The sequence below is a fragment of the Pteropus vampyrus genome, unplaced genomic scaffold, assembly GCF_000151845.1.
Source record: "Pteropus vampyrus isolate Shadow unplaced genomic scaffold, Pvam_2.0 Scaffold23, whole genome shotgun sequence".
NCBI classification, from domain to species: Eukaryota; Metazoa; Chordata; class Mammalia; order Chiroptera; family Pteropodidae; genus Pteropus; species Pteropus vampyrus.
Window position 1 is genome coordinate 11112334 of NW_011888804.1, and position 14720 is coordinate 11127053.

The 14720-nt window shown below is 45.3% G+C and overlaps 1 protein-coding gene across 5 annotated transcripts in view; it reads left to right on the plus strand.

Moving 5' to 3' along the window:
* Window positions 1-14720, plus strand: part of CABIN1 (calcineurin binding protein 1) — a 143188-nt gene that overhangs the window by 43660 nt on the left and 84808 nt on the right. For all 5 annotated transcript variants that reach the window (XM_011355988.2, XM_023528306.1, XM_011355990.2 and 2 more), the window contains exons 20-23: window positions 3977-4138; window positions 4886-5092; window positions 5286-5431; window positions 8814-9075. In XM_011355988.2, the coding sequence (XP_011354290.1) occupies window positions 3977-4138; window positions 4886-5092; window positions 5286-5431; window positions 8814-9075 (777 nt within the window). The remainder of the gene's footprint in view (window positions 1-3976; window positions 4139-4885; window positions 5093-5285; window positions 5432-8813; window positions 9076-14720) is intronic.

Genomic DNA, 14720 nt, shown 5'->3' on the forward strand with positions numbered 1-14720 from the left:
GCCCAGCTGATGTTTCCTGAGTGAATGGACAAACAAAGACATACATTCACTGATCCAGAAAGGCTTGCTGAGCACCCATCATTCTGGGTACTGTGGGGCTCAGGAAGGCAGTACGTTATTGCCGCCTCCTCTTGTGGCCCGGAGACATTTTGTGTAGATTGTTTTCTTGGATAGAATGGAAATGTTCTCAGAGGGAGAAATCTTCTGGATCTCTTCTTGAGTTAGTATTTCTTTTTATGTTTCGTTTGGGTTAATGAGTGCTCATCCACACACTGCTCAAATGGCCCTCTCCCATGGGGCCTTTAATGACTTCTGGGCAGTCCCTCCTACACTGTGTCCTGTGTACCACCACACAGATTGTATACACATTAACCATCTGCTGTATTTGCTGCAAACTTGTCTTCTAATAGAAATAAAGTTACAGAAAGGTTAACATGCTCTTTATAACCTTTTCTCCCTCTCTTGAAATTAGCGTGTGTATTGTTGGCCATGTTTGTTTTTTTTTTAAATCTAACTTGCATACTGTGTTTCAGTAAGCAATTTATAGTTGCATGGTTTTTTTAATCTTGCAACTTGCTTTTATTCATTTCAATTTCAATGAAATATATTCACATTGATACAAGAAATTCTGGTTCATTCATTTTACTTTCTTTATAGGATCCTAGTGTGTAAGTATACCAAAATTTAAAATTTTCTATTATGGAAAATTCCAAACATGTATTGAGGTAGAAATAATAATATAGTGAGCCCATATACTGATCAATAATTATTAACTCATAACGCATAGCCACTCCTCCACCTAACCCTTTCCCAGCCCATCCCATAATATTTTGAAGCAAATCTTAGCCATTATGTCACTATGTTTGTTACCATAACTTTTTAAATCTGTTCTTCTAATGATAGCATTAAGATTTATTCATTTGTGTGTGTGTATGTTATGAGCAATATTGTGGTTAATATCCACCAACAAATTGTTTTATGTGTACATGTGAGAGTTCCTCTAGTATGGATTCCAGTAAAAGGAATTACCAGGTCACAGGTTTGCACATGTTCAGCTTTAAAGACTATATAATTGTTCTCTAAAATAGGTGAACTAATTTTGTGCTTTTGATGGCAGTATGGGAATTCCCACACATCCTTGTCAGACCAATCTACAGACTTAAATGTTGATGCCTATTTGAGAGGGTGAAATGGCATTTCATTATTCTTAAGTGTTCTTTTTAATAATTTGTGATTATTACTGAGGTTGAGAATCTTTGTATGCTTATGAGTCCCCTGGATTTCCTCGTTGGTAATTTGCCTGTTCTTATAATTCGTCCATTTTTGTATTGGGTGGTTTTCTTTTTTTCCTGTTGATTTGTAGAGTTCTTTATGTACTCTGAATTCCAGTCTTTTGTCTGAAATGTTTCACCAGTTTTCTATTTACATTGTGTGTGTGTGTGTGTGTGTGTGTGTGTGTGTGTGTTTAGTTCTATTTCTATGCAGTTTTATGTGTCTTGTCTTTTAACTTTGTGTATGGCATTTGCTTTAGAGAATTAAAAAATTTCAATGTCAAACATATTAGTCCTTTCCTTTATGGTTTGTGACTTTGTTGAAGTTTGTTTAAAAAACTCTTTCCTCCTGTGAGATTATAAAGATATTCTCTATGTTAATCTAAAAGTTCACTCTCATGTTTCACATCTGGTCTTTATTCCATCTGGATTTCATTTCTGTTTATGAGATAAGGTAGAAATTTCTTTTACATTTTGTACGAATGGCTAGTTTGTATTATTTATTGAAGAGTCTGTTCTCTCTGCACCAACTCGTAAGGTCCCCTCTGTCTTCTGTCCATACACGGGCTCGGTTCTTTCTATTGATTTAGGTGCCAATACCATGTTGTCTTTGGGAGATCTTGATACCCGCGAGGATTAATCTACTTATGTACCTTTAATCACATATCTTGGCTATTCTTGGCCCTTTCCTCTTCCAAAACATTGTAAGATGGGTCAGAAAGGTTTTGTGAATCACTCTCTCTCCACTGGAATTTGATTGGAATGGCATTGACCTCAGATTAAGTTGGGGGAGTGTTGTCATTTTTATATGATTGAGTCTTTCCAGTTATGAACATAGTATATCTCTCCATTTATTTAGGTCTTATATTTTTATGTCCCTTAATACAGTTTTATGATTTTCTCCTTAAAACTCTTAATTTTGTTAGATTTATACCTAGGGTATTACTTTTTTAAAATTAGCGCTGTAAGGAAATATTGAATCAAATTTTCCACTTTGTTTTTACAGGCACCTAGGAACAGTAATTTTTTTTAACAATAAGTGTCTCTTCTGCACAGCTCTTTTCCTTATTGCTTTTATTCATTCTGGTGGGTTGTAGATTTCTTGAATTTTTTATGTAGACAGTCGTATTGTCCATAAATAACTACTTTTTCTTTCCTTTTCAATCTTTATAGTTCCTTTTTTCTTGTGTTACTCTCTTGGTGAAGGGTTGGCAAAACTTTTGCTGTAAAGGGATAAATAGTAAGTCTATTAGGCTTTGCAGGCCACAGGGTTCCTGTCACAACTACCCAGTGCTCCTACATAGCACGAGAGCAGCCATAGACTGTATGTAAAGACAATATGTAAGAACTTGTGGATGTCGAAATTTGAATTTCATATTTCAGGTGTTAGAAAATAGTCTTCTTTTGATTTTTTCCTCAATCATTTAAAAATGTAAACGCTACTCTTGGCTCCTGGGCAAGAAACAGGCAATGGCAGGATTTGTCCCATGACTAGTTTGTCACTCCATATCTAAAGTGCTCACCCTTGTACTCTCTCTCATTTTAAACTATTGTCTCTGTTTCTTTAGTGATTATAGACCCATTATATTTTCTCTTCTTAAGTCGATTATATTTTTGGAATAGTGTCCATGTAAGCATAAAGTTGTTTATGGTGTTTGCTTATGATTTAAAATGTCTCTGTGGTACGTCTAGTTATGCCCCTCTTTTCATTGCTAAAATCATGTATTTGTGTTTTTGCCCTCCTTTTTAAAACAATAATTTTTTCTGAGGTTTATCAAAATTAGTTTTTCAAACTACCAGTTTTTGGTTTATTGAACTATTTTTTCTTTGCTTTCTAGTTCATTAATTGCCACTTTCATATTTATTATTTCTTTTTATATATTTTTGGATTTACTTTGTGCTTTTTGAATTAACTTATTGAAGTGAATGCTTATTTCTTCTAATATTTGCATTGAAGATTATAATCCACCCCCCCCCGCCAAGTACATTTTTAGCTATATGCCATTATTTCGATATTGGGTATTTGCTACATTTATGTAATTGACTTCCGATTTTATTGAATTACATTCAGAGGACGTGGTCTGTATTATATCTTGTCTTTGGTATTTGTTGAGACTTGCCTTTTGACTAGTTTTGAAAAGAACATGTGTTTGCTAACAGTTGTGCATAACAGCCATTAGGTCTGTTATCTGTAGATATCACTTGTTCACTGTGTCTGTGCTGTTCACGTCCTCTGTAATCCTCACTGGTGTATTGTCTGAGAGATTCCCTTAGCCCTAATGGGATTTATCATCTTACATTATAACTATTTGTTTAATTAACTGCCCCACCATTGGAATCTGAGGGACTGTGTCACACTGTGCCTAGCATAGGAAGGTGCTCAGAAAATATTTGGGGAGCAAATGGCTAAATACATGAGTAAGAAGTTCCTAGAAGACATATAATATCTCCTTCTAGCAGCTGGTGGAAGCTGACCTGGTGTGCTGGAGGGAAGGCAGCTTAGCAAGCCCCTCAGTAAGCCATTGCAAAGCTGGGCCCAGAATGGCTTCCATGAGGGCGACAGGCCCTTTCCAGAAAATAGGCCCAACAGACATGGTCTCCTAAGGTTAATGGAGTTGATAGAGTAGTGGTCACCCTAAGGCCTTGCCGTGCCAGGAGGCTGCAGGCCCTCTCCTCAGGCCTCTCTTCCCGCCCACCTACGGTAGGTACGAGTTCTCCAGAAGGAGCTTGCTGCATCCACCTCTGAAGACACACACCCCTATAAGGAGGAGCTGGAGACGGCCTTGGAGCAGTGCTTCTACTGCCTGTACAGCTTCCCCAGCAAGAAGAGCAAGGCCAGGTACCTGGAGGAGCACTCGGCCCAGCAGGTAAGGCACTGCACCAGGCCCACTGCACCTACCCCTGCTGGGAAGAGTGGGGCTTGGGGAAGCAGGGGCTCTGAGCCCTCCTGAAGGACGTCATTTGCCGACATGCAGCTCTGCAGTCCCAGACTGGAGTTGCATCGGGAGGATGAGAGGATGGTCTGACATAGTCTGATCCTTGCACAAAATAGCTTCATAAGTTTTGTAGTCCTCATTCAGGAATGCAGCATGGCAATCTTCAGTAGGTTTTAACAATTTGGATGTGAATAATTCCTTAGAGGTTTTTTCAGTTTTTGTTGTTTTGGTTTTCAGAGCACTATTGAGAGTATTAGCTTATGGCTCATCAATACTATCAGTTATTCTCTGACCTTATGAATGTCATCCCGTGAATGTAAGGTCCTTTGTACAGAGTGCAGGCCCACCATGGCCCAGAGCAAGCACTTGATCAGTGTTTGTCAACCAAGTGACCGATGGGGCAGCTGAGGCGAGGAGACAGGGTCAGCGGCCTGTCCACAGTCCCCACCCTTTGGTTCGGCCATGTGGACTCACAAAGCATAGCCCTCAGTTTCCAGCAGTTTTCTTTATGCTGGTTCACTCTTCTGCTCTTCAGACACTTGGGTTTGGGGATTACAGTGAGCATGCTGACTTTTGATAAACCCTCTAATATATTGTGACCTCATCTACCTCGACACTGTGTTTCTCTTTGTGCTTTGCCGTGACCGCACTGTTACCTGCCTTCTGTCTTTTTTCAAGGTGGACCTTATATGGGAAGATGCCCTGTTTATGTTTGAGTATTTTAAGCCCAAGACCCTTCCTGAATTTGACAGCTACAAGACCAGCACTGTATCTGCTGACTTGGCCAACCTCCTGAAGAGAATTGCCACCATCGTGCCCCGAACAGAGAAGCCTGCCCTGAGCCTGGACAAAGTCTCCGCCTACATTGAGGGGACCTCGGCTGAGGTAGGAGCAGTGTCCTATCACCTTGTCCTCCAGCACTGCTGCATATGTGCCTTGGCTCTGCACCAAAAGTCAGGACCAGGAGAAGCGAGGGTCTGTCCTGTGCTCATGTGAATGGCCCTAGGTTCGCAGCATTATTGGTCACATCTGAGTCCCTGGCTCCGCCTTCCTTTATCTTTACTTTCTCACTTGCCAGGTGCCCTGCCTCCCAGAAGGGGCTGACCCCTCCCCTCCAGTGGTAAATGAGCTCTACTACTTGCTGGCTGATTACCATTTCAAAAACAAGGAGCAGTCCAAGGCTATCAAGTTCTACATGCATGACATTTGCATCTGCCCGGACAGGTGAGTGACTAGCTGACTGGCGGCTGAGGCCAGTGACCTTGACGTGGGGCCAAGCTGGCAGGGGAGCTGGGTGACTGCAGCTCAGCAAGCTCTTACCTTCTCATAGCAAGGAGGCCAGGGAGGAGAATGACAAGGTGGCTTAGACCACAGTTATTAGGAAAGGCAGGTTTTCCACAAAAAGAACAGTGGAGAAGGCCTCTCTCCGGAAGACCCCTAGGCTGGGCATTGGGGAAACCAAAGAAGGTGCAAGGTATCCATCCAGGGCCTGATGTGCAGCCTGGCTCTATCTTGTGGGCTATATGCTGCCCCTTTCCCAGCTCCTTCCTTGAGAAGTCGGCTGATGTGTACTCCTGCTTCTTCCAGTGCAGTATCTATAATTACAGTTGTTTTCTCATTTTGGAGGTGGGGCAGGAGTAATAGAAACACTCAAGCAGGAGTTCTTTTTCCTCGCTTTGACACAGCAATTGTCACAACAGTAAATGTAGGAGAGCCCGCTGTAAAAAAGCTTCTGTTTTCTTCCCACTGAGCACTGATGGCTTTTTCTTAAAATGTAGTGGTTGGCCTGCTCATCGTGAGAGCCCTGCTGAGCTCATAGAGTCTGATTCGTTTGATTGAGCGGGAATATTTTCTCATGGCTGCCACATCTAGAGGTAAACCTTGAGTCAAGATCAAAACAAGGCCACCCTCTGTGGCTGACCTGAGTCCAAAGGGTCCAGAGTTGTATCTGTAGGCATCTTTCCTGGAAGTAGTCAGGGGCCAGCCATAGTGACTGTCCTCGAACCGTGGGAAGCCACCTCTCTTAGGGGAACTGGAGAGTTCCACCTTCTTAGGATCCGCCTGGCCATAGAGATGGAACATGGAGATGGATCTACCGGCCAACTTGCATGACTTGCATAGCTTGTGGGAAAGGTTCTCCCAGACCCCCTTTTGTTCAGCCTATGGTTTCCTCCAGGCAGGGAGCTTCGTGTTGGTGGCCCTGGCTGGCCTCACCAAGCTTGCTGTGTCCCAGTATGGTGGAACAGAGCAACACCAGACTGGCTAAGTGCTTGCTGTGGGAGATGGATAGGAGTCCTCTCTTCTGCACTGCCGCCTCCACGCCAAAAAGTGAGGGTGATCATACCCACCTGTCTGTAGGGAATGTCTTTCATCTGAAAGCCACTCAGTCAACAACGATGAGAAGGTTACACAGCTCAACTGAGCCTTCCTCCAACCTGCACACCCAGCTATTCAGAGGGTGTCTGTCAGCCAGTTAGGCCCGGCCCACTGAGAGCCCTATAGGAGAGGCAGGAGCTTCTGTGAGGACCTGCCCCAGGGCCAGGAGGGACTTAGTGGCCCAGCCCTGGGCCTCCTTCATTCTAGCCCTAATAGGCAGACTCCAGGAGAGATGGGCTCAGTCTCAACTTCTGTGCTAGCCAAAGTGGAAGTTTGAATACTGTTTTATTCTGTAAATCATCTGAGCCCACTGGGTACAGGTGAAGCACACAGCGGATGGCTGGGTGGATAATGGAATGTTCTGGCCTCAGTGTTTGTCAGCAGTTCCTGTGGGATTAGAGTCTGTGAGCATGCTAATGACGGTTTTCTTCTTCACCCGTATTCACCATTCCTTGCTCTTGCTGAGCTGGAAGTGGCCCTACTTAGCCAGGCGTTTTGTAGAGTGGCATTTGGGGAGGGGTAGGCTAGGAGTAGGCCCCAGGAAGCTCATCTCCACTGCCAAAGAAACCACTGTGAGCCCAGTGCCAGGACCAGGCCTGCCTTGCACGAGTAAGACCCCAGCACACAATTCTGGACACTTCCTTCTTTTGAGTTCACAGTGTCACTGGCTCCTAGTGTCCCTGTACGTCAGTACTTTCCAACTGTGGGTTGTGCTAGAATCAGAAAAAAAGGCTCTTGGTAGCACACACAGGAGCATTTGAAGTTTTTGTGGTGTGCCTGTGCGCTTGGTTACTTGTGTTTGTGACCGAAGGTGGCAGTTTCCATTGCGGTACTCCTACAGACGCAGGGGCGTGCACCCTGATGTCGTCTCTTCCGTTAAGGCGAGGGCAAAGGGTTGCTGAAGGCGCTCTGAGAATTAAGAGAGGAAACCCCCAGGGAGACAGGAGCTAGCCCTAGTAGAGGGTTCTAACGCAGTTCCCACCATCCAAAGGGGAATTTGACACACATACACACACACACACCCGCTCCGTGCCCGTTCCCTGCCCCAGGGTGACCTGAGCAGAGCTAGGGAGACTGGCGGGGAGACTTAGTGGCCCGGGATCCCCAGGCCTCTGAGGAGGAAAGGGTACACTCAGAACCCCCTCAACACGAGGTGCAAGGCCTTCATTTTCACTGTCCTGACACCATTAAGTCTTCAGGTCTCTTTACTGCTCCTTTGTTTGCACTTTCTCATCTTTCAGTGCCTGAGGTGCAGCAAAAATACATGTGAGCTTCACAAGTTTCCTCTGTCCTTACCTCTGTCCTCGTCGTGGGAGCTGTCAAATTGTTCTGAAAGCCAGTTTTAAAGTTAGTGTAGCGGTGAATTAAGAGTTGTCAGCAATGTGGAGGGTAGCATCTGTCATGTGATGGCTGCCTTTTCTGTTCTCTGTACCAGCACTCAGCAAATTCCAGACTCTTTCAAGTGCCCAGAAATCATCTTGGTCTTGATGTCTCTGTGGCCTCCCAGAGAGGCTTCTGCATTCTTACCATTGGTTTCTTTCAGGTGATCTCAGAATGGTAGAGTTAGCCATCACATGGTACCCTCACTCTCCATCTTGCTGCTGGTTGCCGGAGAGAGCCCAGAGAGAGAACAGAGTAGGATCTGGGTGGCATTGGTCTGAGGGGTCTCAGCTGCCCCATGCTTTTGGTCAGTGCATGAGTTGACAGCAGCCTCTGCCAGTACAAGGTTAGGTAAAGTTACAGCTGCATGGGAGCTTCCCTGTCATTTTGGCTGGGCCATGGCTGTGACTCCTTGTAGAACTTCCTTGTTTCTTTCCATCAGAGACATTCTGCGGGTAACCCCTCAAAGCAGAGAAACAGGGGAGCAGAGTCCAAGAGCCCATCTAGGCTGGGGGGCACAATTTGGGCTCAAGTTGGTGGTGATTCTCTTAGAGCAATTACTGAGTGCTTCTGAGGTGCTAGATGACATAAAATACATGTCTTGTAGTGCACCAGAAGCTCTTCTCTTGAGGTAGGACTTTTAAGTCATATTTCACAGGTCAAGAACCGAGACTCAGAGACATGATTGTTCAGGTCACGGTCAAGGAGTTAATGAGCAGCAGAGGTAGACTCTGGACCCTGGTCTGGGATCTGGGGTGCCATGGTGCTTATCTGCCTCACTCTCTAGGCTGTCATGTCTGCAGTGCTGCAAGGGGAGCCGCGTGTTTACCGGTGTTTTTTGTTATCACAGATTCGATTCCTGGGCAGGCATGGCCCTGGCCCGCGCCAGTCGCATTCAAGACAAGCTGAACTCCAATGAGCTGAAGAGTGATGGGCCCATCTGGAAGCATGCCACGCCTGTCCTGAACTGCTTCCGGCGGGCCCTGGAGATTGACAGCTCCAACCTGTCCCTGTGGATTGAGTATGGCACCATGTCTTATGCCTTGCATTCCTTTGCCTCTCGCCAGCTGAAACAGTGGAAAGGCGAGCTGCCCTCTGAACTCGTGCAGCAGGTAAGGTGGGACACCGTGGAGGGGCTGCCACCCAGCTGTCTGACTGGAGTGCCCTTCGGTCGGCAAACTTCTGTCCTATCTGTTCTTTGCTCTTGTCTTCACAACCATGCTGGGAGTTTACAGATGATTTTCCCCATGAGGCTCAAGCCATACCGAGGTCAGTGACAGCTTGGTCCCCGGTCTTTAGACACCCAGTACAGTGTGGGTGAATTCAGAGCCAGCGGTGTGGCCCAAGGGAGGAAGCTGATCTCCTCGCTGTGGTTTTGGCCGTAAATAGGGCGACCATTCTTTCTCCGTGGAAGTATTGTCAGAGATGACATCTCCTGAGCCCCTCTCATGGGCCAGCCCTGGGCCACCCACCCCAGCCACAAGTTGAATGAAGCGCCACGCAAAGGGTGCACATTTAGCAGAGCTTCTGAAACAGGGCAGACCTTCCGCATCTGTCCCTCCTGTTCCCATGTGAGGTGTTCTGGCTACCGAGCACACCAAGGACACTGACTTTATGTGGAGTGAGGAGGGGACTTGGCTTCTTGATGGAGGTCTGCATGGTGCCAGGTGCCAGGTCAGATGAGGGGCTTTTCATGGTTACCCCTCCTTTCTCAGAAGGTAGCCATATGAGCCTCAGTGGCAGAGCTGGTTAGGCAGAGCGCTAGTGACTTGATCTAATAACAGGGCTACAGAACAGTCAGGATAGAAGAACTCTGTGCAAACGCTTGCCTTTTACTTACACAGATTTGCCTCAAAATCCCACCTGGGAGGGGATACAATGGAGTCACTTGGTCTATGCCTTGTTTTGGCCATGTATTATGAGTCTTTCTACCATATTTCACCCAGTGATGGTTTCTTGATTCTTAGGTGGTAATTTTCTTTTCTTAGACGTGTCTGGCAGAGCACTGGGGTAGCACTAGGCTCCTTTGTGTCAGCCCCAAGGCCATTGTTACAGGAGATTCACAGAAATCAGTATCCACTGGACAGATGTTCACAGAGCAACCTCCCTATGCACAATGGAGCATAGGTACTGCTCTCCCAGGCTTTGAGCAGTGCCCTTGCTGTAGCCTCTCCGCTCTTCTAGTTCCTGCGATGAGGTAAGAAGAGGCCGCATCCTCCATCCCACTGGGCCATGACCATGGCAAGAAGGGCCAGAGACCTGGGGTGCTTGGAATAGCTACCTCTGTGCCCTACACAGGCAGTCTTCACTCCAGCTCTGAGATGGAGGGACACAGGTGTACCTGATAGCTGACTTTTACTTGACCTGATAGCACCCAGGATGCTGGCCTGGAGCCCATTACACAGGGAAAGTGGTTCTCCAAGTTGGAAAGCCTTTTAGAAGCTGACTCTCTGTCCCAGCTATTTCCACTTATAGTGTGTGCGAGGGTGGCTGGGGATGCTGCTGGAGATGCTACTACAGATGCACAGGCCTCAAGTCAGTGGGGTTTGATTGCAGCTCAGGAATCTGCCCTTTTATAAGCACCCTCGGTCCCTCTGGAAGAGTGTGAAGAGAGGGTGGGAAGTCCTGTTGTACCTCTGGGGTATACATCCTCTCCATTGCTGTGGAGCTGAGTGCACGTCCTAACCAGGGCTGTAGAGTGGGGTTTGGGGTAAAAGTCTTCTTGTGGGGACAGTGTTGTGGGGCTGGGTACCCATCCTCTCTAGCACCATGCAGCCGGGTGCTGGGTTGTAGTGTTGTAGCCGCCAGCCCCCGAAAGACACATGGACCACCAGAAATCAGTGAGTTATAGGAAACATGCTCTTTATTCGGCCAGCTGGGTCTGCCAGGGGTACGCAGACCCCAAATTAAGCAGCCCCGAAATGTAGAGGTACAGGGTTTTTAAGCCCTAAATCCCATTCCTCATTCTGTCTTAACCACAAAGGTCTATTTTTCTCCTATTCACTACCTGTCAACCCACAGGTCAGGTGTGCAAGCCGGGTACAGAAGCAGAAAGCTTATTATTAGAATGTTATGTTCCCATGGGTGATAGCCTATGTTCCCATGGGCGATAGCCTATGTACCCATGGGCGATAGCCAAGCAGTAATTTTCCAGCCAGCACACTAGTCCTCTCCAGTACCATGGAGCTGGGTGCTGGATGCCTGTCCTCTCCAGCTCTGCTTGCCCACCCTAGTGAGAGGGTGAGAGAACAAGGTGCTTGCTGCCTGCAATGGTGGTTTTGTTTGTTTGTTTGTTTTTGCCAATATTATTTTTAAATTTTTTTCGAGTATAGTCGACATACAGTATTATATTAGTTTCAGGTGTACAACACAATGATTAGACATTTATATAACTTAGTGATCATCCTGATAAATCCGGTACCCTTCTGACACCAGACATAGTTACAATACTATTGACTGTATTCCCCATGCTATACTCTACATCCCATGACTAATTTGTAACTACCATTTGTACTTCTTACTTTTCATCCAACTCCCCATTCTCCCCAATCTGTCGACTATCAAAATGCTCTCTGTATCTATGAGCTTGTTTCTCTTTTGTTTGTTCATTTATCTTGTTCTCTAGATTCCATATATAAGTGAAATCATATGTCATTTGTCTTTCTCTGTCTGACTACGCTCAACACAATACCCTCTAGATCTATCCATGTTGTTGCAATGGCAGGATTTCATTCTTTTTTATGGCTTAGTAATATTCCACTCTGTATATGTACCACCTCTTCTTTATCCATTTATCCACTGATAGACACCCAGGTTGCCTCCATATCTTGGCTACTGTAAACAATGGTTGTAATGAATATATAGACACACATCTCTCTTAAAGCAGTGTTTTGGGTTTCTTCGAATAAATACTCAGAAGTAGGATTACTGGGTCCTTCTTTATCTCTTGTTATCACCTTGATTTTAAAGTTTATTTTGTCTGGTATAAATATTGCTACACTAGCTTTGTTTGTTTGTTTCCATTTTCATGAAATATCTTTTTTCATCCCGTTACTTTAGTCTGTATGTGTGGGTGACTCAGTCAGAAGTGAATCTCTTGTAGGCAATGTATGTAAAGGTTTTGTTTTCTTGTCCACCCAGCCAACTATGTCTTTTGATTGGAGCATTTAATCCATTTACATTTGAACTAATTATTGATAGATATGTAATTATTGCCATTCTTCATTTCTGACTGGTTCTTTTGTGTTTTTTTTTTTAATCTCTACTTTTATGTTTCCTATCTCTTTGTTGAAGGTCTCACTAACATCATTGAGCATCCTTATAGCCAGTGTTTTATTATTCATATTTTTGATCTTTTTTTTTTTTTTTTTGTCTTCTTAAAAGAAGTCCCTCTTACGTTTCTTGTAATACTGGTTTGGTGGTAAAGAACTCCTTTAGCATTTTCTTGTCTGGGAAGCTCTTTATCTGTCCTTCGATTCTAAATGGTAGCTTTGCTGGGGAGAGTAATCTTGATTGTAGATCTTTGCTTTTCATCACTTTGACTATTTCATGCCAATCATTCTGGCTTGCAAATCAGCTGACAGTTTTATGGGAGCTCTCTTATAGGTAATGAACTGCTTTTCTCTTCTTACTTTTAAGGTTCTTTGTTTTTAACCTTTGGTATTTTAATTATGATGTGCCATGTCTCTTTGGGCTCATCTTGTTTGAGACTCTGTGCTTCCTGGGCTCGTATGTTTATTTCCTTCACCAGGTTAGGGAAGTTTTCATCATGATTTCTTCATATAGGTTTTTAATTTCTTGCTCTCTCTCTTCTCTTTCTGGTACTCCTGTGATGCAAATGTTGGTACACTTGATGTTATTCCAGAGACACCTTAAACTATCCTCATTTTGGGGGAATTTTTTTCTTTTTGCTGTTCTGATTGGGTGTTTTCTGCCACCTTATCTTCCAAATTGCTGATCCAGTTCTCTGCTTCGTCTTATGTATTGTTGATTCCCTCTAATGTATTCTTCATTTCAGTTATTGCGTTCTTCATTTCTGACTGGTTCTTTTTTATGTTTTTTTTTTTTTAATCTCTATTTTTATGTTTCCTATCTCTTTGTTGAAGTTTTCACTAAGATCATTGAACATCCTTATAGCCAGTGTTTCGAACTCTGCATCTGGTAGATTGCTTGTCTCCATTTTGCTTAGTTCTTCTTCTGTTCTTATAGTCGAGACATGTGTCTTTGTCTCCCTATTTTGCTGTCTCCCTGTGTTTGTTTCTATGTACTAGGTAGAGCTGCTATTTTTCTCGGTCTTAGTAGAGTGTCCTGTGGGGCCCAGTGGTATGGTGCTCCAGGTGAGTCCCTTCTGTGCGTTGTGTGTGTCCTCCTGTTATAATCAAGCCTGTTTACATGTCAGTGGGAGAGATCGATCCTCAGGCTGGTTGTTTGTGAGGACTGGCTGTGATTACAATGAAGGAGCTGTTGTACAGGGGCTGACCCCATGGAGCAGGATTTGTTTTAGCAGGGCTCTAGTGCCTGCCAAGTCTGCCCTTTGAGTGTGTCTTTTGTGGTTGGGTGGTGCTCTGGTGTGGTCTGAAGCTGACCACTAGATGTGTTGCTTCTGGCGCCTCTTGGGAGGGACTCTATATTACAGGCCAAGGTCAGCTGCTTCCTGTGCCCTGCCTGGGGGACACCTGGTATAAGCTACAAAGTGATCTGCAGATGGTTGTCACTTGTACCAGGCTTGGAGGTACATGGGAGAAACTAAGCTGTGAACCAAGGTGGACTGCCTAACAAGAGATATAGGGCATGCCAAGTCCAGATGCTGCCTGTTTGAGGTTTGTGAACCTTTGAAAGATTTTAGGAAAGTCTGCAGCATGAGCCAAGATAGGTTGCTTGTATGGAAACGCCACTGGAAACGGCTTGGGTGGGCCTGCAAGTCAGTTGGGATGGAGTCTCAGGGAATCACCCAGACAGGGTGAGCTTGTTCTCTGGGTTGATGGAGACTCAAGTATGATGACTGCCTATATCTGCACTCTGGGTCAGGGGAGGGCTCAACAAAGGAATAGTGTTTCTACTAGCACTTCTGTCTGGGAGAGAGCTGCCTCTCCAGCCCTCACCATGAAGCCAGACAATCCAATTCCTCCCTGTATGTCCCTGGCACCTTTCAAGCTGCTGCCCCAGCACTGGAGCTCAGAGCGTGTGAGTCCATGGTGAGTAAGTCCATGTGCAGAGCCTTTAAGAGGAACACCTGGTATTCCAGCAGCCTTCTGTCTCAGCCACAGTCTCCTCTGGTTTTCAGAACCAGAAATTGTGGGAACTTCTCTTCCTGGCATTGGTGCTCTGGGCTGGGGAGCCTGGTGTGGGGCTGAGACCACTTGCTCTTCATGGAGAACCTCCACAGCTGAGATATCTCTCGAGTCTCAGCTGCCCCATGAGGGTGTGGGACAAGCCCATTCCATGTTTCCACCTCTCTTACCTGTCTTAACGTGGCCTCTTCTGTGTGCCCTCAGTTGTAGGACTTCTGTTCAGCTAGACTTCGGGCAATTCTCTCTGATGGTTGTTCTGTAGGTTAGTTGTAATTTTGATACGGTCATGAGAGGAGGCCAATACAGCTTTACCTATTCTGCCATCTTGACTGGAATTCCCAGAGGCTCATTTCAGAACATCACCTCTGGCCACCTGGCCTTCTCAGTCTGATGTGGCAGAGCTGCTGTTAGCTTGGTCCTCCTGGCAATGATGACTTGCAGTCCATGCCGCCCTAGCCCCATGCTGT